Source organism: Apis florea, unplaced genomic scaffold (assembly GCF_048593485.1).
Source record: "Apis florea isolate Af1SG1 unplaced genomic scaffold, ASM4859348v1 contig_3785_pilon, whole genome shotgun sequence".
Classification (NCBI taxonomy): Eukaryota; Metazoa; Arthropoda; class Insecta; order Hymenoptera; family Apidae; genus Apis; species Apis florea.
In genome coordinates this window covers 460,493-486,961 of record NW_028256852.1, presented here as the reverse complement: position 1 = coordinate 486,961, position 26,469 = coordinate 460,493, and the positions used below count along the sequence as shown (strand labels likewise).

Here is a 26,469-nt window from a genome sequence, read left to right as displayed (position 1 = left end):
GAAAATCGATGAAATAATAAAAACAATAATAAAATTACATATCGCAGCAAATTTAAATTTCGCTATTCACAATTATTTAGACAAACTATAATCTAAAAAAAATAATTATTTATTAAAATTTTTAACTCCATATATAATTTAACATCGTAGAAAAATTGAAATCGATTTTTCACAATTTCTCAATTTAGTTTTTTTTTTTTCTGTTGTTGAATTTGTATTTATTCTTTTCTTTAATAAATTAAAATCTCTTTTCATCTCTGTCGGTATATTAAATAAAAGTGAAAATTAAGAGAAAAATTGTGAGATCTGAAATTGTCGAATTATTTATTAGAAAAAAATAAATATATCATAGAATAAAAATTTAATCTAAATTGCAAAAAATTATAAAAAACTGTTGACATTGTAGCGAGAAAATATTTAAGAAGAAAAAATATTCAAATCTTAAAAATTACTTCATTTACTTCTTCTATACACGTCGTTAAAAAGCAAATATAAATTTATTAATAAAAAATATGAAAAATATAATAAATATAATAATCTCAAATTCTTACAACAAATTAGAAAATTGATCAAATAAGTTTTCTTTTAAACTTAAAATTCTTTTAAAATTTTAAAAAAACATAATTCTTTATATTTCTTTTTTAAATTTTTCTTCTTTTATTTAAATTGTAATAAATAATAATTTAATTTTTTTAATCTGTAAATACAAGAAATAATATATTCAAATGAATTCGTACAATTTTTATTATTTTAATTATTATTTTAATTAGCTTTCAAGTATTTTAAAGGTATTTTTTGTTTCATATAAAAAAATCTCCAGATATAATTTAATATCTTTTGACTGAAAAAAATCTATTTAAAATTAAATCCGAAACTTTTAACACGTTATTTATTTCTTATTTTCTTAAATAATTTCTAATTTCTATCTTACAGTTCATTAGAGAGATATGATGTTATTAGAAACTTATTTCTCATTTATCATTTTATATTACATTACGTTTCTCATTTACATCCGATATCTTGTCACAAGATTACAGTATATTTAATCAGACCTCTTCTCAGCTGTGAAATTATTCAGAGATCAAATAAGAAAGCATCACCAACAGAAAAACGGAAAAATATTATTTTTTATAAAATATAATATTTCGGAATGTAAATAATTTGAATTTTACGCAAATACTAAACTTGAATAAATTTAGAAAATTTGATACGTTGTCAGAATAATTATGATATGTATTCACGATATAACAAAATTAACATATAAAGTAACAAGTAATATTATAATATTATAGAACAAAATATATGTATATATAGGATAACAAAGTTTCGAAAAGCTATAGTTGATCGATACAAAATATGATGATGATAGCGGAAAAAGAGAGAAAAGTTCAAATAAAAAAATGTTAACTTCAGCTAATTATTATTTTCCAAAATATTAAAAAACTTTTGATATCATGCATTGAAAACTGCATTTACAAATGTGATTAATATACAGAATGATCATAAAACTGTAAGACATTCTTTGAAGAGTAAATTTTACATCAAAACGATGAAAAAAATTCATATACACATATATTCGATAAAACTTAATTAACGAGTTATAAGCATTTTAAGTTTATATTAGATAAAATAAAATGGCAAAAGAATAAGAACCTAAATGCCAATATTGTATTGTTTGTATAGTGCTTTCTTAATAAAAGTAAATATATTGATATTTTTTTTTTATATAAAAATGACTATTTCTAAATTTTAGTTAATATGCAATGTATGTTTTATGTAAACTTTTTATTTAACAAAAATTTATTTCGAATAAGTTTCAGTTCAATTCCAGAATATTGACACTATACATCTTATTATATATACTTTATTCAAATCTATAGGTAAATCGTCAAACATTTTATTTAAATTCATGGCTGAATCCTATGTCTATTTACCGAAATTCATAAAAGCAAATCAAAACATACTCCTATAAGATTTCACATTATAAGAAGATTGAATGTATTTTTCTATATACGAACTTGTTTATCCTCGTGGACAAGAACGTCAATATTTGAATCAATTTTGAATTTGAAATGTTTTTTATTCTAATATGATATTATTAAACAGAAAGAAATATATAATAATCGAAATTCAGTTCAAAAACCACGTTATTATTGTATACTAATTTTTATTATATATATTGACACATTATATTTTTATTGATGCATTTTTAATTTTTTTGAATAAAAAATTGTTTCGATTGATTATTATTTATTATCGTATATTTTATAACTTTATCGTATAATTTTATGAAGATTATTTCATTAAAACTTTATTTTAAACATGCATTCAAATATACTATATCATTTCAACATTAAATTCTGAACTCCGCAACACTTAATGCGTTACTGAAATAGCATTGCTAATTCAATTGAAAGTCATGAACGTTAGAAAAAGAGACTAGATAGAAAGAAAACATGAGATAGTAATATCCGAAATTGTATCTTATGTTTGTGTATATTAAAATTCAAAAATACGAAAATTTAAGTCAACAATCTTTGTTGACCTAAACTGTTGCTAAGTGTTATTTCTCCTTGTTTCGATTCGTTCGTTGTAGCGTATATCAGAAATAAAAGTGTAAAAAAAAAATTAGTGAATATATAATGTTCATTCGAAGCATAAAAAAAGGCATAAAAAAAAAAGCAATTGCAATATGTATGTATTTTTTATGGATATGTGATATTGATTCATTGAATATATGATATTCAAATCAATTATTATTTTTCTTTGCATAAGAATAAAAAATATTGAATGCAAATGAAATAAAGGTAAAGATTTGTCAGTAATTTAATTGGTTCATGTTTAATAATCTGAAATTCAAATTAATTCAAGTATCGTTAGTACTTTAGATTTTCTTGTTTCTATATGAAAATAATAAAAAAAAAATAATTTTTCGAATAAAAATACATTTAATGAATAAATAAGAATAAAAAATTTTTCTAAATCTTATACGAGCGTTTTGATTTCTTTCTATGGATTTCGATAGCTTAAATATAATACATCTATGATTTTAAATAAAATATTATATGATAATCAACGTAATTATTGTTTAATTACAATGCCTAATATTATAGAATTTGTTATAACTTTGAGATAAATTTTTGTTAAACAAGTTAAAAAAATTTTTGTTAAACAAATTATATAGATTTTAGTTTGTACAATTAAAAATAATAACTTTTTTTTTAAACGAATGTTATATAGTTTAGAATATAATATTACACTGAAATTCAAAAATAATTATTTACGTATAAAAGAATATATTACGTATACGTATAAAATTACGTATAAAAAAATATGAGTGTATTTAATATTAAGGGATTTTGCTATGGAAGCAATATTACAATACGGTACTGCCGTATACATCCAGTTGAACGTTCTCGCTCTTCCGTCATCTCATTTTATGTAATATAAACTTAAATTGCTTATAACTTAATTAAGCTTTATCGAATATATATGTATATGAATTTTTTCCATCCTTTTGATGTCCAAAATTCATTCTTTAAAACTGTCTCACATTTTTATAAACATCTTATACATATACTATTATAATATATTGAATGTTATCCAGATGTTATTAATATATTCGTTTTAGTAGTTATCTTAATTGACTAATTTAAGTCGAATAATTTATAAAATATTTCAAATAAAAAATTCACGCAGGATCTTTTAAAATATTTTCCAAGAAATAAAAAATATTTTTATTATTTTTTCAAAAAATATTGAAAAAGTTATTAAAAATAAACTTTAAAAATAAAAATGTGAATATTATAGAATTATAATTATAGGATCGAATTAAGCAATTATATTTCTTTTCTTTTTTTTTTTTTTTCACTTTTTGTATATTAAACCATTTTTAAAATAGTTAATAAAAAAATGAACTAATAAATTAATTGAAGTTTGGAATTAGACAAAATTGAGTAAAATAACATAAAATTATTATTATATAAATTACATAAAAACAACTAATAATAACGTGTCCACCGTAAACGAATACGTGTATTGATTGATAAATTATGTCAATTACTCAGAATACTTAGAACTAATTATTCAAAACATGCAGTTTAAAAATGAAAAGAAAATGAAAAGAATGATATAAAATAATTCAAATGATTATTTCATTATTGATTATTGAAAGATATGATATTAAAATATTTTGTATATAATAATAAACAAAAGTAAAATCAGATTCAAAGTTATTCTTGCATATACATATGAATGCAAAGTGCTCGGGGCTTTTGTTATTGACTGTTGTTCACATGTAGCAATGATATTTTGATTCTGCTCGATTGCAATCTTTAATCGATTCACCTGTCGATTTTCTCACAAATTATTTCTCAATATCAGAAGAAGAAAAATAAAGTATAACGTTTAAATAAATTCGATTCCTATAATATTTTTCAGCAAAATAAGGATATTTTTTGTTCCTTAGGAAATACTCGAATTTTTCATTTTCAACAATACCAAAAATTTTATTTTTTAATATTCCGATGTAATTATTTTAATATAGGATTATAATTATCGATTATTGGTATTGATATATAAAGTTTTTGATATATCGATAATATTATCAAGATCGTTTACGAATAGAAATGATTAAAGTTCGTATTTTTCTTATTTAAAGTTATTATTAAGATACTTAAAAATTTAAATTGTAATGTATTTCAGCTATATGTTATTAATATCTTAATGATGTTTTTGAATATATCAAAAATTTAATAAAATATCGTTAATCCATAGATAATTAATATTTCTAATAATAATTTTGAATAAGAAAAAATAAAAAATTCAATATTTTTATCATTTAGCAATATTTTAATAATATTATCGATATCATATTCATGTAATATTATATTTATCAATATCGATATTGATAGACACAACTTTATTCTGGTATAATCAGATCATCTTCTATTTATAAAATAATGTATTTAATTCTTTAATAACGATTAAATTTTTCGATTAAAATTCAAATATAACATAACTAAAAGAAATAGCAACAGAACAAAAATTCTTGAAATAAAAATAGAAACAAAGAAATAAAAATTCATGCGGACCTGGTCACCAAATGTGTTCCCGAATTACAAGATGCAAGGACTTCTTGACATTTACGAAGAATTATGATACGGGGGAATAATGATAATTTTATAACTGCACACTTTTTTAATAGCCTACCACTGAAATTTTATACAGTTTATCCAAGTATGGAGGTCGATATCGCTATAGCGTCATTGATTATTCGACCTATAATTATTACATAGAAAATAGTTGTATTAAAAACATCTAGATAAACATATGATACACATAAAACATTTTAATGATTTTTTAATATGTTTTCAATATGGTTCTATATAACTTTTTATACATAATAAATGTATTATATAATAAGTTATATAATAATTCACAGATGGAGAATTTAGTTTTTACTTATAAAAATCTCTCGATACTATTACATTAAATTCTGCGCATGCGTTTGTTTTCAATAGCATATGTAACAGGATGCGACTGCCACTTCTCGACCGTTTGTACAAGCACGATATAACGAGTGAATAAATACCACCACACATATCCATCCATAACGAGCTTGGACATTCCGCAGAATGCGAAAATAAAACATAAAACAATCCTGAGGCGAATTTTGTTTTCCTGTTGTACGTACATTCTATGCTCTTGCATATAATCTATATCTGTACTCGTAGTATATACATTCTAAAATTTTATCCTAAAAGTAAGATAACAAATTATAAATTCTACCGTACAATAAATATAATAATATAATTACAATGATTATTAATTCGATATGAATTAATTCAATATTTAAACAAAAATAATTTATCAAAATAATAAATAATTCCTAGCACTAACCACTTTGATTGATATTATTTAAATTTAGTTAAACAAATGTTAAAATAAATATATACATTGTTGATAATTATTTAGAAAAGAAATTTTCTTATTGATTTCTTAATGATTTTTAAATACATTGTAGAAGACAAGATTTTGAACAATTTCTATATAACTGCTGGTCAGCCTTAGTTTTCGAAATACTTATAAAAAAAAAAAAAGATTGCCTATTACATAAAATTTTATACATGACAGCATGTGGTATGTGTAAACATGGAACCGCCATTTATCCATATATTGTATTAACATTATCCATGTGTAAACATATCACGGCGGTGACATTTTAAACGGATGTAACGGATGAATCTATATTTTTAGTATCTATCTATATGTAGAAAGTTTGAACATTTCACGAATCTTTTGGATCATTTTCGTGAAAATGAATAAGAATTCTAGAATTATAATCGATTTTATAACAAAGATATTAAATGTTAGATATATATAAGATATTATGGCTGATATCGTAATTTCGGTTATTATAATTTTAATCATCCAATAATAAATATTCTATGGATTAATCGAGTCTTACTATGGATAAATAGGATGAAAGTTCAAATTTTCAAATCAAAAATCTAGAGATAAACTTTTTTATTTTATATAAAGTATAACTATTATGTATAACTTTGTTTTTAAAAAGTTTATTGGTTGATACTATTATTTTTTTATATCACAAAATGTTTAATAAAATGAATAATTTGCTTGACAAAAGAAATCTACAATAACCGGAATAAAATTAACAAATATTTTTTTTTTAATGTAAAATATTGAAAAAGTAAAAACTTTTTTTAACAAAAACAAAAACATTATTTTAAGCATATTATTTTAACATAATAAAAAATATAATTTCAATTTGAATTTTTATATTAAATTATTCATAATAAATAATAACAATAAAAATAAATAGTTTTCTACTTTTAATTGATGAGTCAATAAATCCCAGTAATAAATCATGCATAGTTTTATCGATATGTAAATTTAAAAAAATATATTATTATTTAAAAATAAACAAATTTATTTACATATTATTAAAACGTACAATTTTAATTTCTTATATTTACTTAATACATATCGATAAATTACTATTTACTTTAAATTAAAAAATATATATTTTTTTTTACTTTTTTTTTTACTGCAGAAATAAATACAAAAACATATAAGTGTAATTCCAATAAATATCTGAAATCGATAATAATGATTTTATAATTCCTCGGACATTCTTTCACGACTTAAAAAGAATAATGCAATATTTAATTGATCAATGAAAATTTTAAGTTCAAAAGTTTTTATCCTCCAGACTTTTAATCTCATTTTATCCTACTAAAGTGCAGAGATAGACAAAATTTTAACGTTAAGAACAAAGTTATTTCATTTATATTCAATAAATTTTACAATTTATTATTTAAAACATCGAATAACCATATTTAATTGTAGCATTGAACGATTAAGATTATACAAAGTCAATAAATATTATTGACTTACAAATAAATATTATTCGAACATTTAAAAGTTATTAATTTTATTCGAAATTTAATTGGTTAATTTTTCAATCCGTTAATAATCAACGTAGTAATTCTATTAAGATTTCTATGAAATGCAAAATTGAAATATTTCATTATAACCCATCATAATTTATAAGAGATAAATTGTTCCACCCATTTACATACATATTTATCACAATGTATTTATTTAACAAAAGATAAGTGACAAAGAGTAATCATTTTGCACATATTTTCACAAATATATATATGTATATAAGCAAAATTCTATGTAATAGTAATTGTTTTTTCTTACAAATATCAAAAAATAAACAGTTGTTTAAAATCTTATCTTGTATAGTGTATTTCAAAATTGATAAAGAAACTTTTTTTTAAATAATTATCATATTATCTGGTAAGTATATATATTTAGATATTAAAAATATTTTTATATTGAATTGATATTTTTATTAAAATTTTACATAAATATATACTTACTAAATACTAAACTAGTGTATTAACTATAAATATAATACTGATGGATAAATATCGCATAGGAATAATTAAAATTATCAAAAAAATATTTTAACAAAAGATGTTTGATTATCAAAGAAGAATATTATATTAGTGCAAACATTTTTTTGTAGCTCGAATAAAGTGAATAGAAAGTGATAGAAATTTCAACTTCATTTTTTTAAATGAAACCATATAATTTTGAATGCATTACTTGATTTATTTAATTCTATAAAAAAAAAAAATTGAATAAAATAGGTACGTACCTTGATCAAATGAGCTGAAAAGAAGGAGTCCTGAATATAAAATTTTAGTTTCGGGATTTTATTAGTTACAGTTAAATATTAATAAAAAAAAACTTTTGGTGTAATATATTAAATATATATACGCTGCTGCTACCTTATATATGTATATGCAATCAACACAGTGCAATTGTTTATCTATTGTTTGTATAAATATTGCAACAAATGATATCGAAAATATATAACGAATAGATCAATTAAAAACATATTTCCTTGTGGATTTAAAATGTCTCAAATCCAATACCGCGTAGACAGTCTTCAAATCCGCCAAATAATCCGCCAAATTCGTAAAAATAAAATATAAAAACAATTCTTGAGCGATCAAAATTATAATGGCCAAAATTATAATAAATATCAGCATCATTCCTGACATTTATCGTTGTAATTATCATAACTCATAAAGAAGTAACTTTTTGACTTAACGGTTTACCCGTTATACATTTTAGACACCGCCCATACTGTGCTATATTCACAGAAACAGTAGATAAGCGGTCGCACCATGTTGACGCATACATTACCAAGAATATGCAAGTATAGACAGAATTCAATGCATTATATCAAACATATTTTATTGATATATCGGAAACTAATAAATATCTTAAAATTTTATGTTTAGGTAGCTTCTTTACTCAAAATTCGCTTGATCAAGTGGCACATACCTCACTACATTCAAAAGATCATCTACTTATATTGAAAAATTCCAGATTTAAGAAATATTTCAATTTGACGTCCAACTTTTCTTAGGAATAGATTGTAAACTTTTTGCAATTTCATGTATCTCGCATCTAATAATGTTTTTAGCGATATCTCTGATGTAAATGAGATTTTTGCTATGATTTATCTTTCACGTTATAAAAAAAGAAATAAAAACCCATTAAACGATTGCAGAGATAAACAGGGTGTCCTAAAAATGAGTTGGAATATTCGTAAATTAGAGATTCCTGAGACAATTTCAAATAATATTTTTCTTTGCAAAAACTTTCACTACGGTTTTGTTAACGAGCTATTAACAAAAACTGGCCGATCACGAAGCGTGAAGCCACGACAGTAACGTTGGTGCCAACGAGCACAAACAAGTCCAAGCAATAGATGTCGAAGAAAATGTAATTAAATATTATAGTTTCTTTTTTTTATTTCGTGATATAATTCGATATAATTTTTTACCGATAAAAAAATATTTATATCCATATTCATATATTATTTCTCATATTGTTCTTGTTCGTACTCGAGCACATACTGTGAGAATATCTAAAAATGATTTTGAAATTCTATTACAAAAAGTCCTAAAATAGAAAGAAAAGATATTAACGTATAGCAATTCTAAATTATGAGAGATATCTAGTTACAAAAGATTTATTTATTTAGTTTAATGTATGTTTTATTTACAAATCTCTTCATCATTTATCTGCAGATATTTTCGTTTCTTTTTTATATTTTATCTTTATTACAGATTATCTGTGGATAATGTATGCAGATTGTTTGTGAATACATATCGGTGGATAATTGTCTTTCAGCCTGGACGAGGCTTTAAACTAATGATTTTTCGATATAAGTAAGTTCTTATATTCTTTTTATAGAAAATATCCAGATAATTCAGAATGATATTCTATTTAAAAAAATTGAAAAGCTGACTTTAAAATCTTTCCCGCTACTCGATTTCCAAAGCTTTTCCACTATATGATGACTTTAAACTAAATAATGCATGCGTACAATATGCAAGTTTGATCTGGCACATTTTTTCTCTAACACCAATAATAGCCGAGATATTCAAGTGACTTTTTAGTTTTATCTACTCCACTCCATATATGCATATATGAATACAAAGAAAATCTCGAAAAAGATCCTTTTCAAATCTATAAGAAAATAGATTTCCGACAAATCCATTTTCACTCGTTATACATGCTTACACATATATTTTCATATATTGACATGGATTTACATATATAGACAGAAAATAATACCGAAAAAGGCCATCTATGAATTAAAAAGTGTAAGAAAAAAAGTATTATAGAAATCCAAAAAATAAACTTTCATGTAGTGGCGAATCAACACGATATTCGGAAGAAAGAGAAGAGAATTCCAATATAAAATTTTAGTTTTTGAAATTTGAAATCCAAAATAATTAATGATGATATTGATGAATTATGATAATTAATAATGATATTAATCAAAAATTTTCAATATTACACATTGAAAGCTGCATGTATAGACGTTATTATAATACCTTGAATGCTATCTATCCATATGTTTCTAATACAATTGTGTTTGTGTAGTAGTCGTCATCGTCAAGTGTCGAATTAAGTGTAGTGGAGTAATTACGTTAGACCTTAAGCTATTACGTTATCGACTACTCGACTTAAGCCGACACTTGACAATGACGATTTCTACAGCGAATTGTGTAACATTTGTTGATAAACAATTCAATATATTAGTAATATCTGTATATATATATATAACCTTCAACATATAGTATTGAAAGTTTTTCATTAATATCTTTTATTATATAATTTTAAATATAAATTTTCAACATTTTATATTTAAAGTTTCTGTCCTTCAAATTTCCTATCAATCAATCATCGAAGCATCAATCAATTTTCGGAACTACAATTGGATTACGCAATACTTTATACTTTTCAATAAAAATTATATTGAAATTATACTTTTTTTTTTATTTCTATATTTAAAGAAGACCATTGTTCTTTTATGGATATAAACTAATTCAAAATAAAATAAAACAAAACAAAAACAATAATATATAATTATAAAATATTCTAATATATTTTACATTAACTTAAAATTATGATATGATAATTGATTAGATTGATTAATTAATTTTATTAAATGTAGAAACTTGAGATGTTTCTTTTCTTTGATAGACTACTATATGTAATTAATAATTATTTGATAGATTGATTAATATTCAAGTTTTGTATTCAGTATTCTTCTAATTGTAAATATTTTTCTTTGAGAAGTATATGTGTATGAAGATGTATGCAACAATGAAACCAAACAGAATTGTTTAATTCTGTATTCTATTGTTTCACGTATTCTATGTACACTATTTTTCTCATGCTTTTGAATTTTCATTTTTTTTTCTTGTTTGTCAGCTTTCGTTTCTTTATATTCTTTCTTTTCATATCTCTATATAACTATTGTTAGAAAACTATTCTCCTTTTATTGTTAAAATTCTTCTCAGGATTCTTTACCTTTCAATAAGATTGCTTTTGTAGACGTGAAAATTTTTCTAAGTTTCAATTTCAACATGCTGAAACATATCTTTGAAAATGAAGAAATTTTTTTTGATGTGATATCATTATTTCCACTTATCACGTGATGTTATCCACAAAAATAGTAGGAAAGGAAAACATTCATATGATACTTATTTAGTAATTAGAAATTATTCTGAAAAAAATGATTAGTCATTAGTATTTAACCAGATGACAGATGCCAAAGTGTATATATATATATATATCAATAGATAATTAATTAGATAATAGATATTTGATCAGTTTTAAAGATCACGTTACTTATAAAAATCAAAGAAATGAATTCTTTGTAATAGATATTTTATTCTTTTATGAATTATAAAATGAGATTTAATTTGGAAAAATACTTGACATTGGTTAAATGCTAATATTTGCATGTTTGATTTGATTTTTATTCATATTTTTCGATAAGAATCTTTCAATTTCAAATTTTTATTAATTATCGCAGATATAATTATGTATTTAAAAAATAATTTTTTAATTCAATAATAATTTAATAAGTAATAATTTCAATAATAATTCCAATTTCTTTTGTATGATTAAAATTGTATGAAAAAATTGTCATAATTGTTATTATTTGTATAATTTATAATTTTATATATATATAATTTTAAAGTAACAGAAGCAGAGGTCATAAATAATAATCTTTTTTATATTTTAAAAAAATGTAAAAATCTGAATTTAGAAAAAGTATACAAATATTAATTATAATTTTTTTTTCTTTTGCTATTTTTATCATTTTAGAATCTAAATAGTAAAAAATTGATTATGTGAACAATGAAAATTTGTACAAAGTATATTAAAAAAACTGATTAAAAATGTCAACGTTGAATATAAAAGTAGAAAGTAACAATAATATAATTTTTGGATTAAAAAGAAATTAATCTAAAGATACATAAAAAAAAAAAAAAAACAAAAGAGAATAAAAAAGAAGTGTCACAGATATAAAAAAACAAGATCAATGTAAAATGTTTAAAAGTAGAAGTACAAAGATATCAAAAAAAGAAATGTTCGTAAGTAAAAAGAAAACAATAATATGAGAAATGAAAAAGAAACGAATTGCGTCAATAAAAAAAAAACAGTAATATAAATGTTTTTAAAAGAATTTTCTAAAACAATAAAAAACATAACACTATGAGAAAAAAATATTAAAAAGAGGGTAGTAAAAACTATACAATTTTTTATTTAAGTCATTACGAATATTTTGAGAAACAATAGAATTGGACCGAATTTCTTAAACTGTCCAAATAAAAAAAAAATTTAGAAAGGAGAAATATTTAAATTGACCGAAAAATCCCAAAAACCTATTTTATTTCTGTTAAAAAACTAGTTAAGGCAATAGAAATCTTCCGGTTCCACTTGTATCATATCGATTGACCCCGATATTTCCGAAAAATCCGTTTAACCAAGTGCAGTTTATTCAATTTCTTTTTTTTTTTTTTTTTTTTTTATTTTAATTTTTATTTTATTTTGATGGATTCGAAATTTCCATTGAAAACCTAGTCCCGGCATAAGAAGATCAGGCAAGTTCTTGAAAAACTTTCAAAGGATATATCCCTGGAAATATTAAACGGGAAAAACTTTGAGATTCAATACTTCATGACCTCTGGAAATTTTTGTGAATACACGATATGCTACGATAATGTAAGCCCCTAAAAGTTTTGTAAGCTCCGTTTGTTCACAAAGAACTTTGAAAGACAGATATTTATGATTTCTTATTCTTCTATCAAAAAATTTTAATGACAGTGAAAGTATTAAATAATATTTTATATATATAACTTCACATCTATTATATTTTTTATTTATTTATTTAATTCTCACTCTTTATCTTGAATGATATTTTATTATTATTTATTTAATAATACAATACAAAATTAAAATTATATACATCATGCAAAATTAAAAATTGTAAGAAAGAATACAACAATAGAATACATACAAGTATAATATATAGCATATTCTCTGTAACTCAATTTAAATGCTATTATTTTGAAATGGTATCATTTAATAGCATGAATATACGTGCTCTTTCGTAGAAACCGCAAAGTGGAATTAGAAATGTTGGCCGATTAACGTTAATCGATACGTTACATTAGAAAATTCTATACAATTTATTCCAATATTATCCATTATTATATTTTTTTCCATTAGTTCCATTGATTGATATGTCTCGAATAATTAGATATCGAAATTTTTAATGTGAAGAAAAAATTATCCTTATGCACAATCTTGAAATTAACTAAATTTATTCTAAATTAAACGATCATTTTGCAATATTATTTTTCAAATAATTTAGTTAAATTATTATAGAATATTCTAAACTTTGAATGTCAAATAGAAATTTAACACTCTAGTGTCATAAATTGTGCTAAATTATAGAGAAATTTATTTAAAAATTATTCAAATATATTCAATAAATTTTCAGTATAAATAGTTGCAACACGTTTTAATGAATGTTAAAAATAATACTTGTTGTAAATGTAATACAACGAAAGAATTTTAAAACTTCATTATTGTATAAAAGTTTATTTAAATTATTTAATCATAAATTTTTTTATAAACATAAATAATTTCTATATGTAGTTTCAATATGTATTTAAAATAATATATTTCCTATAATTTAAATGAGTAACAATAATAATATAATGATCTTAAAAGTTAATACATATTTTTTAAAAATATTAATTTTAGAATATATCATTTAAAAAAAAAACAGTTTCAAATTTAAATTTGTAAACTTACTTATCCAATAGAGAATTTTGGTTTTCCACAGAAGCAACATCGTTCGAAAGTTATTTACGCATAAAACATAGTGGCTTCATATGCCCATAGGGGATTTAAATGGCCGATCCATCTATTTTGCTAGTAGGAGAATTTTAAAGTAGCTTGAATATGCAAATGACAGGATAAAGTATGATCAAATGAATAATATATCTTCTTGTTTACATAAACATATTGCAGAAATTTAATCGCATAATGATTTATCTAATAATAAAATAATAATAAGTTAATTTTTAACCAATACAAGATCAACAAAAAATAGAATTAATTCTTATAAATTTATATCTATAGAGAAGAATTTTGTAGAATTTTAAAAATCTTATATGAAATTTACAAATTTATTAGTTCATTATCAAAATTAGATATTTGATAGTTCATCATACTTGATGAAGAAGATTATCCTTATCTACGAATAACGTTTTTTATATAACTTTACGAGGATATTTTTACATATTTCTTGGTAACAAAAATAATTCACATGTTGTTTTAAAATAATAGATCTAACAGATCTAATTTATTACAGAAATTAAATTATGCTTGATACAAAATAAATTTCCATAATTTAAAAAAATTATTTTCAAAGTATTTTAAATTTTATCACATTTCATAAAATCCGCAATAGACAAAGGAAGAAATGATAAAAAGCTATAATTAATGTGCGATGTATCTTTGTCTAAATTCAAATAAAAATTAAATTTTTTTTTCATTTTAAAAAAAAAGATATAAATATCGTAAGCATTAAAAACAAAAGTTAAAAGCTATTCCATTGCAAACTCGTATAAATAAAAATAAACCGAATTATCTCATTCGAAAGTACGAAAGAATTAACACACAAAAAATTTGCTCGTTCATCTCTTAAATAGAGAGCACCATTTCCGAATATCGATCAGTTAACTGGACTGGCAGCTAATCACATCCTTCTCCATTAAATTGGAAAAAGCTTTTTACTCGACTTCCATCCGATATCCATCTTATTTTCCCCTTCGACGTTTAGTTTAACGTCAGACAGTGTTCGTGCCTTCCGAGAAAATCATTGAGACACGTCGTACAAATCACATTTGCAAATACTATTTCGTATTCATGCTTAGAAATTTGAATCTATTTTTCTACTCGCTATATTATATATTTCTCGCTCGTTAGACTTTATCGAGAAAAAGAAATGGAAAAAACAATTCACTTCGAGAAATTTCTTTTTCTTATTCAACCAATAAAATGGATTTTTATGTGTAAACACCCATTTCTTACGGATACTTTTCCTACTTTCATTCGGTCAAAGACTCTTTAACATTTTTGAAGAAAATAATTTTAGCTTTGTGAAAATAATCATATAAAACTCGTGTGAGGACACTGATGGAGATTCATAAAGCTTTTAATAAAACATCAAACATGAAACTACGAGAGATTGAAAATTATTCATGATATCAAAAACATTAAATTAAATATCTTGTTAAAAATATATAAGTAGATTTCACTTTGCGCTTTTCCTTTGGTGAATAATTATGATAAAATTTTGATAAGTGCAGTTTCAATGATTAAAAAAAAAAAAGATATAAATATTTTATTCGAATAAAATATTGAACGTTTATATTATATTTGAGCTGACTTCAAAATAACATGAGAGAAATAAATAATAAATAATATTTGACAAGGCTTTTATCAATAATTAACTTTAATTAAATATATTAAAAATCCGTGTCAATTATATATAATTATATAAATTATATAAATTTGTGTGGAGAAAAACGATCAAATCGATTCCTAAATATCATAAAATTATAAATCTCTTCATAAAAAATGTTACCTAAATATTAAATTAAAAAAATGACGATTAGAAATTTTGTACTTCGTATTTTAATAATTGAAAGAAATGTCTCTCGCTCAAAAAATTAATCAAAAAAAGTGACGTTTCAAATAGCGTATTAATATTCATTATAAATATTGTTAATAAAATATTTTAGTTTTGATTAAAGTTAAAATTATTTCGATTATTAACAGAAACTTTTTCATCTCGTACCAATTTAATGTTGCAAACTTTTCTTGTTAGTTACAAACTAAACAAAATAAAAATGAACTGAATTAAAAGAATAATTTAGATTTTAAAATTAAATACTTCGTTAATTCGTTTAATTTTTATAGCTTTTAATAAATCCTACGTGTTTTTTCATACAACTATCGAAATTCTCAATAAGAAAAAAAGATTTAATTTATCTTTTATCTATGTGATTCCATCAAGAAAATTTTCTTTTTTACATTTACATTAAAAACTTTCATTCACTGCTATATTAATTGAGAAACAATTCTTAATTGAGAATCTTCATAATTAATTCAATTTATCAAACAATTGATGCAATTAAGATAAGAGTAATTTAAGATGTTATCTTTAACAACAGAAACGAAGCCTGATTATCTTGGAAGAATCGGTTAGAGCCCAGTCCAAATCTTCATGCTAAATAAATTGGACGTCATTTAAATAGCTTGCTTCGTTAGAATTCGTGTTAAGAATGGAAACGCTTGTGAAATAATGTATAAATGTCTGGAAGCGACGAACCTTTTAATCAGCATTATCGCTTGCGTGTTTTTGACAAATTAGTCTTTTTTTGAACCCAAACTAAACGACGGATCGTTGAACCTAGATCATTAGCCTTCAGATTATTTATTCCGTCGTGCATGTGAGAAACATTTCAGTTGGGCCGTTTCAATGTTTTGGCTGACAACCAAAATTTGAACTCCATTTGTACATGTATAAGAAATGTTAATTGACTTGCAGAGTTAAATATATTCACGAAAAAAAAGAATTTATTTTTACAGGCAAAAACAAACGCAAACATTGGTATATAAAAATGATTATTTATTAAATTATAAACAATTTAAATTCACCTTAGATCAAACAAGACGAGAATAGAATATGTAGATGGCGCAGTGTAACAGACATGGTCTCATTCTATTTCTGTCTCGCTTCGTCTAACGCAAATTTATTTAATTTAGTTAACTTATTATAATAATTTTTTAATAATTAATTTAATAAATAAACTGATATTTTAAAACCAACATTTATATTTTTGGCTTTTAAAATTGATGCTTGATTGAAAAGATATCTAGCATGATATATCGACGTAATAATGAATTTTATATGGATCTAAGAAATCACAACTAAAATCTTTGATAATAGTTCATTAAAATTTGTGTACTCTGTGTATGAATTTTTTATATTAAATTATTAAAATATCGTTTTAAATAAATTGTTGTGAAATATTTAATAAAAGATAATATTTATTGAATATGATTTATCTAGAATCTAAATATTTTATTACTTTTTATTAATTCTTTCTTTTTCTCTTCCATTATTGGTGATTAATCTTTGAGAAAAAAGAAAGAAAAATAACAGTTTAAGTCAACACAATATCAAGAACTAATCTTAACATAATTATCATTGGAACATTTGAAAATTGACTGTCGCGCTGTGGTTAGTAACTATTGAAACTAATAAACTGTTGGATCATTGCACTGGTTAAGACTGTATAAATTGACACGTTACACCAATTGCGTCATGCATAATTTATTTGCGTATATATTACATCACTAACAAAAAAATTTTTTAACTTTAATTAATTGTTTTAATCAATTGTTTATAAAAGTATATGAAATAAATATTATATCGTTAGCATTTTTTTATCATTTTTTTTTCCGAATTTTGTGAAAAATGCGTAAAAAATGCGTGGATATATTTAAAACAAAATAAAATATATATAAATAAATGATAATTATTTATAAGAAAGTTATAAAAAATAATTTTTTTAATATATAATTTTTAATAATTTAAAACAATATATCAATATTTAATATGCTTATTATAAAATGAAAAAAAAGTTAAAAGTAAATATAAAATATAATTTTCATAAATAAAAAACTAATTGTTAGAATAAATTCGATAAATCGAAAAATAGAAAATTCTTCATCTGCCCGTTTTCAGTCGATCAGTTCGACAAATTGCCTATTTGACTCAATCTTCTATACATTCGTACGTATATATTCTATATGTACACTCCTATTTAAAAGTTTAAGAGCATTCTTCATCGTATGATATAAATAAAATATTTATCTATACAAGAAAAATTATTTATTAATAATAATTTCAAGAATAATATTATAAATAAGACATTACGTAAACAAAGTAATTAATTATTAAACAATTTATTAATAATTAAATAAAACAATTAAATAATTTAATAAGCAGTTGAAAAATTAAATTATACGTAATTTTAACTGGAAATTTAAAGTAATTTAAGGAAACGTAACGAAATAAAACATTTATTTTTTTTTTAATTTTTATATGCTTCAAACTTTTGAACAAATCTGTACAAAGTCTCTTCCATCTGTTTGATGACATTTAAAAATGGGATTTTTGCTGACAGATTTCCGTTGATATTCAAACTTGAAATTGATATTCAATCAACTGATATTCAAACAGTGGATATCAAACTTCGAAAATCACAAACTTTCCAATCATGTTCATCGTTGGATGGTATTACTATCAAAAGATAACTTGTGCCGAACAACACACTTTGCGAGGCGATAATATCTCCAACCAATTTCGAATATAAACGAGAATATCCGTTGGGAAGATATCCTTTTGGGCCATTGAATGATTCTAATTTCTGTTCCTGAACTTTGCCGCGATGATAATCAAATTTGATGAATGGTTTCTTGGGTTGATGGGTACATAGTACTCTCATGAGAGTAGAAAAGAAAAAGAAAAATCTCGATCGAATTGTTTAAAATTTTATACCGGCCAATGGAACGAAGGAAGAAAACACTGAAGTAAAAATAACTTTGAAAAACACCGCGGTGGAATCGATTGAACGAGATGAATAAATGTTGAGCGAAAATTGCGAGGAACGTTTAAAATAAAAAGAAAAATTAATTGCGAGACCATTATCGAAGAAAGATTGGATACGGCTGTTCAAGTAAGAGGATACGTTTGACGCTGAATAAATATAGGTCTAGCTTTTTAAATCTCTCTGAGGTTGAGGTTAATTTAATAGGCAGTTGGAAAGCGACGTTTATGTAAGATTATGAGATAAAATTCTTTAAACAAAATTGTTCCGTCCTAAAATAATTATATTTTGCAGTTAAAAGATAGTATATTTTTAGATAACTATGTTATTTCGTGAGATGAAAATTTTTTATACAAAAAATATGTAGACATATTTAGGTCTATAATTCATGAATATAAATGAATTTTAAACAATTTTATCTTCTAAGATTCAGAATAAAACGAAAATATAGAATTTTTTCATTTTCGAGGAAATCACGTTCGTCTAATATAAGTGAAATTAACTAATTCTTAATTGAATAAAAATGAAAAAATCAATAGATTTAATTCTTTACATATGAAAATAAACAAAAAATGTAAAATAAAATTAAATCCTTATTTTTAAAAAAATTAAAATTGAATATATAGTTAAGGAATCGCATAATCGATGAATTTTCAAATTCGATTTTCTTTAAGATTAATATTTAAATAAAAGAGATTTTTCATTTATTTTCACATTTAGAATAAGCTGCTTCTATAAGCAGTAATATGTATAATTTCATTTATATTTGAAAATTTTTTAAATTTAATTTACTTGAAAATGAAGTCTCTTATGCAATTTATTTATTCTTGATTTTTATCTTATTTCAAGTCATAGAATCTCTTTGACCTCATTTCATCATGAATTACGAATCACTTTGTATATTTTTAAAGATAATTCGATAAAATTTATGCACTTTTTTATTAATACAGTTCTTAATACAATTATTAGTACAATATTTCTTACAGTTTCTCTTATAAACATAATTTTCTCAGATTATCTAAACATTATTAGGATATTCTTTTTAATTAGATTATTTTTAATTTCATGTGTTTCACTTTTGATCATAACAAAATTGAAACGAAAGATCACATATAATTATAAATGAAATTTATTAACTTAACTAAAATGTTTAAAATTTCTCTTTATAATAATAGAAAAATAATTCAAAAAAGCTATCTGTTATAAATGATGCAGATATTAATTATAATCAAATTATACGTTATAATTATATTAATTTTTTTAATTTCAAAGAAGATTTAACAATTATATAAAAATAGGACAATTTTCGTTGAATAAACATTCATAAATCCATAGAAATAGAATTTTGCTTTGTAATTGTTTTATAATAGACATATTAAAATTGAAAGAATTGACCATTGTCATATTATAGTAATGGAGAAATTGTATGAAAGATTAACGAGGATCATTCGTTATAAATATTACAGAGTTTCATAAATATTTCTAGAGTTCAAACACGAGTCATATTGTAGATCCTTTGATCTTTATTATTCAAGAATTTTTAATCATTTTCTTATCTATCTTATATTTTTTTATTTTATTTTTTCTTAACTATTTTTCTTTTTTTTTTTTTAGAATTTATTAATATCTTATTTTTATTTATAGAATTCCATAGAAGAATTTTATCGATAAAAAATTCCAATATTATTCCAATATTCAATATTGATATCCATTCCAACTGTAATGAAATTTTTAAAAAAATATTTAACCTACATATATATTTTTTATCAATAACCATCTATATTTAAAAGATGAGAACTTCAAACATATTTGGGAATAAAACATATTTTTCTCAATGGATATCACGGATATTGTTTGATCTGTTATTGAAATTATTGTTTTAAAATATTCATTTGCTTAGATCGTCTTTATGCGATTTATATATTTTTTATCATAATTAAATTTTTCTCTATCGCTTTTCTATCATGCGACTATAATATAAAACATCGCAAAGATATTTCTTTTTGCTTTTTCGTCGAATTTAAAAATCGTTTCAGTTCTAAAGAAACGTTCATCTTCATGAAAAAAAATAACAAAAACCTCGCCGGAAGCAGTTTGTAAAATCTAAAGATACAAAGTCTTTAAGAAATATTTTGCACTTTATAATAATAAATAAAAAGGAAGAGAAAAAAAGAGAATTCTTGATTCTCTCTTGTCTGAAATAAAATAGTTCAAATAGTTCGCCCCAAGATAGCGAGTTTTGATTGAATTTTCACACGAATTTTTTCAAATACAAAAAATTTTAACAGAGATTTAGATGAGGCTTAATAACGATGTTAAATGATGAAACAAGGTAGAATTTGATCGTTTTAAGATATCTAAAGAAGATCAAAAGATTTTGCTCAGAAATTCTAGAAGGATCTTCAAAGAAGGATCTTCAAGGTCATATTTGCTAAACTTGGCTAAGATCAATCTGTTTCCATGCTTCTATACTCGTATATTCGCCTAATTTTCGATAACTTTCCTATCTAAAGTGAAGTAACGATAAACAAGTGATGTATAATTCTATCCGACTATTAGACAAGTTCATGAGTATGTTTAGAGAATGATATTAGAAGTTATGCAAGATTAAACGTAATTTCAGCCAACGAAAATCGATTGTGAAGCATAGAAATAGATAGATATCAATGGTAAATAATTTTTTATTGAAGGTAATTGATAAAAAGTTATAGATTTTGAAATGGATGCAGATAAAAATTTGCAAAGATATTTAGATCAGAAAAAATTTTCACAGAAAATCAAGATTGATGTATGATGTATGATAGGGAAATTTTATCGATTTTTGTGTGTATTTTAAAAATAATTACGAATTTTTATGCGAATTTATATTTTTATAAATATAAAATAATACTATATTTAAATATTACAATAAATATTATTTACTTTGGATATTTTATATAATTTTGCATATTTTTATTATATATATTGCAATACATTTAAATATCTATGAATCTATAAACGTATGCGATTTATAGTATATGAAATGTAAATATGAAATATAAATTAAACATTCTGGAAAATTTTGGAATAATTTTTAGAATAATTCAACTTTTAATAAAATACATATTTAAAATTTTAATAATATATAAATAGATTTATTATGAAAATTATTTTTCAGAGCATATAATGATAGATAATGAAAATCTATCAAAAAGTATATTTAAAGAAATTCGATATGTGTATAATTAATTGTTAGATTTGATATTAAAATTATTTTTTTGCACGTAAAAATCTTATCAATAGTAATTTCACGATGAATGAAAATGGTGAAAAATTAAAATGTTTCGAATTTCCACTTGTTTCCAACAAAATTATTATTATCTTTTTCATTTTAATATCTTTTAATATTTTTTTATAAAGTTTGTATCTATTTAATTTATTTCACAATTTATAAAAATAAAACATTTAAACATTTAGATTAATATAAAAATATGCCAAAATTCCTAAACTTGTCCAGTGAACAATCACATTAATAATTTGCCTATATTTGTTCTAATCGCCAATTCCTTGTTATTATCATCATCACGATATATTTTTACACTCTATCTTTTAATACTCGGTATCAACAAGTTAAGCGTTTACTTTATGTCTATCTTAAAATGGATAACGTTAAAGAGATACGCAGTGCAGCAGTACGCAACATTTCTAGCGTACCATTTCGTTGGAAATAACGACACCATTTCTAGAATACCAATTCCTGTATATTCAATGTTTTCAAATGAATGAATATTCATGTGAAAAAGAAGCAAAATATAAATTCAAACTAACGTTTAAACGTGAAAGGATATGTAATCTGAAGAAATTCGAAGAAAGTTTTCCTTTTTTCTTCTTTTATTTCAAAGAACACATTCCATCGACACAATGACTTACGCCTCGAAATAGAAAACTTATTGTTGCATTTCGTCAAAAATACATCCTGCCAACTATCCTCCACTCGTGACCCGATCCTGGCCAAACTCCAGATTCTACATGACCCCGGATTGACCCCCCCTATTTTGGATATTTGCCAATCCCGCCAATCCGTTCATTTGTGATGGGGATCCGTGTAAAATAAATTCCATTTGATTTGCGAATATTCGATGAACACCTGAGAAAATTTGTATTCCAATGAAATTTGATTGATCAATCGATTTTTTTTTAGCAGTGAAGAGTTGTTAGAATCAATCGTTTATTAAATTGGAGTGAGACGAAATAAGTACGTGACTAGCCTAAAGATTTCGAACGTATGTGACTGAATATTTTTCATTAAATGTTGTTTAACTTTTAATAATTCTTAAGTTTTATTGATTTGAATTTTATACAACCTTTATTCTGTAATTAATCAATCTGTATCAAAATTTTAACTAAATTTATATCCTTTTTGAATAATGAATAAATTTATTACTATATTATATATCAACAGAATTTTGATAAAAACAGTCTTGATTATTTAGATTAAGTATTAAATATTAACAGATTTTATTTCAACAGTGATACATCTCATTAGAGTTTGATGAGATCATCTAATATTGATTTGAGTTATATCTTTCCACCTTGTTGAAGATAAAGACTCTCACAATTGTGTATAATTTTGAAACACTGTTGAAACACGTGTGAATGTAGTTGTAAAGAATATCCGGTGCATAATCGAGAGTCAAAATTGATAGGAATAGAGTTATCAGACAAAATGATTGAGACACTTCGAAATTGGTATAACGATTGGTACAGGATGCAATTACGATGTTCATATACCGATCGATACGTCTCATCAGATAACGATTCGTAGAGTCACGATTTGCCAATTGTAGGACAAATGAAACAACGTTTCTAATGTTTACTGTTCCGTCGTAAACACACGCTAATTTAACGCAAACAGGCAAGGAACCAACCAAGAGAAACAAGAGAACCATAAGGTTTCTATATTTATACGCTGTATTTCTAATAGAATACTTACCTTTCAAGAAACTGTAAAAGAGAAGATAAAAAAGAAATAGGAAAGGAAAGAAAAGCAGAAACCTTCGTGCAGTATGTAAGAAAACATTGATAAAATGTCGTGTGGATAAAGCTGGTCTCCATGGTGATTAATTATTGTTTGCGTTGTATTAACCTCAATTTGTGTGTGTGTGTGTGTTTTAGGAGACATGGTGCAAAAGGTGGTGGCACTTTTCGCAGAGAAATCTTTCTACGACGAGGAGTTGCTTTGCTCCGAATTTAAGTCCTATTTTTGCGAAAGGAATGGAGAATATATGCACGAAGGAAAAAAAATCGAAATCAACGAAGGATGACAAAGCGGAGAAGCATTTGGTTTTAGATGAAACAGATGGCGGTAAGTTATTAGAGTTATAAAAATTTTCTGATAGAAATATAAAATATTTTTATTTCGAGAATTTGAAATAAATTATTAAATCGGAACAATAATCTTTAATATAAATGTGATTCGATATTAAATGGCAAGAAATTAAGGAACAGATAATTTCTACATATTAATTTAATGATAAACTCCATATATGATTTATCGACCAATTATTATCTTTTGATGAAAATGAAATAATTGCATTTCAAGTTATTCAAAGTCTCTATGATCTCGTTACTTGATCAATATATACATATTTCATTTAAAACATACTTTATTCAACATTCAACTTGACGAAATAAGCTAATGCGTTAATAAGGATAAAGTGCTTAGGAAAATATTTTCATTGATATTTTTATTTCATAATTTTAAAACAATTTAACGAATAGATTGATACAGAACTTCCTTATGTACATTTCCATCTCCACAATTCTCAAATGAAACATAATTCTGTAAGATCATCGCGATTCTCTAATTATCGAAACTTTAATGCTCTATCAAAATATTCAAGTTGCTCGTTGCTCGAAGAAACCTCGAATGACAATTGTCTGTACAATTGTCGTCGATTATTATCATAACGACGAATAAAGTATTCTCAAACGAATTGATCGAGAGTTGTTACAAAGGTAAAGAAAATTCGAACGACTGAAGCAATATGCAGAATTCCTCCTGAACTCCTCGTTTAAGAATACCAAAAACTTTTACGAAAGTATCACTACCATCACGTACTAACAGAATTATCGATTCTCCTTTGGCAATGTTCCCTGTACCAAGATGGAATATATTACAAAAAAAAAAAAGAAAGAAAAGAGAAAACTAATTCCTTCAAGAAGTCTCCAAACGTTGGCTCTCCGTTCCATTCAAACTGTCCTCGAGTACCTCAAACTCTTCGAACTCCATTTTACCGAAATCATCGGTTGCTCTCCAATTACTTTCATTCACCTGCCACCTGGTCAGAGCACTGCCAATGAATCGGCTAGCGTAATCAGATTTAGCATCGTCTAGATTACCCAGCTTGAAGTCAGCCTTGAAACACTTCGTCTCTTTGCCCTCTTCCTTTTTAGGCTCCAAACCGATCACTACCGGGGGTTCCCTTTTGACTTCTGTTTCTGTCACTCTACTGCTTTCATCTTTCACAACTTTGGCCTCACTTTCTTGCTTGTCAAGCGTGGTAATCTCTATGCTGGGAGTCTCTGCTATCGTATATTGGCTCAGGTCAACCGTTTTCTCTCGAGTTCGTTGTCTCAGATGATTCTCCACCAGTCGACCTGTAAGCTCCAATCTGCTGTCACAGGAATTGCTCTTTACCAGGCGGAATTTTACATAATCATTTGAACTGTTAACACACTTGAACCTGTTTTCAACCATCGGAGATATCAATGGCCCGTTGCTAGAGTTCACTACCTTGCCACCATAATAAGTGACCGAGGTACCACATTCCCGGATCCTTTTAAGCACATCTTGGGATACGTAGTGACTCGGTCCGTTTGTGGATTCGCTGATCTCATCCTCGTGGCAATCCACTTCCTCGTCCTCCGAAGAAATGCATTGCACCCCGCTTCCAGGATCGGTGTCAGGATAATCGCTAGACACTCCAGAGCTCACGCTACCAGTGTCCCAATTGTGATGATGATGGTGATGATTGTAACGATTCATTTTGTTTTTAGAGAAGGTCGAGTCGCTCGGAGACGTGTGACCGCTTCTGGCCTCGAAACTTTGCGCCAAGATTCTGGTCTTCGACTCGCAACGAGGGCTGTCCAACTCGTCTTTGCATTCCACCATGGATGCGTTTGAGGAAGTGGATTTCTCCATATTCTCAAATAGTTTCGTAAGATCCTTCGCTCGGCTGGAACATCTGTAACGGACAGGATATTTGTTATTTCGTTATTTAATTCTATCGAGGTGAATAATACAAAGTTATATTATAAAATGTTTACGTGTGATGACATGTGTACAAGTTGGCAAAAGTTAAATTGAAATATACTA

At 24.3% G+C, this 26,469-nt stretch overlaps 2 protein-coding genes across 4 annotated transcripts in view; one reads left to right on the top strand and one right to left on the bottom strand.

Annotated features, from left to right (window-relative positions):
- Nucleotides 1-26,469, top strand: part of MCU (mitochondrial calcium uniporter) — an 86,414-nt gene that overhangs the window by 18,892 nt on the left and 41,053 nt on the right. Inside the window, exons 2-3 of one of the 2 annotated variants that reach the window (XM_086915500.1) lie at nucleotides 9,681-9,782; nucleotides 24,267-24,456. In XM_086915500.1, coding sequence (XP_086771626.1) covers nucleotides 24,366-24,456 — 91 coding nt within the window. In that variant the 5' untranslated portion in view covers nucleotides 9,681-9,782; nucleotides 24,267-24,365. The remainder of the gene's footprint in view (nucleotides 1-9,680; nucleotides 9,783-24,266; nucleotides 24,457-26,469) is intronic. The other variant, XM_031917833.2, reaches the window with a different exon arrangement.
- Nucleotides 24,480-26,469, bottom strand: part of jv (javelin) — a 31,706-nt gene continuing 29,716 nt past the window's right edge. For both annotated transcript variants that reach the window (XM_086915486.1, XM_086915487.1), the window contains exon 7: nucleotides 24,480-26,338. In XM_086915486.1, coding sequence (XP_086771612.1) covers nucleotides 25,309-26,338 — 1,030 coding nt within the window. In that variant the 3' untranslated portion in view covers nucleotides 24,480-25,308. The remainder of the gene's footprint in view (nucleotides 26,339-26,469) is intronic.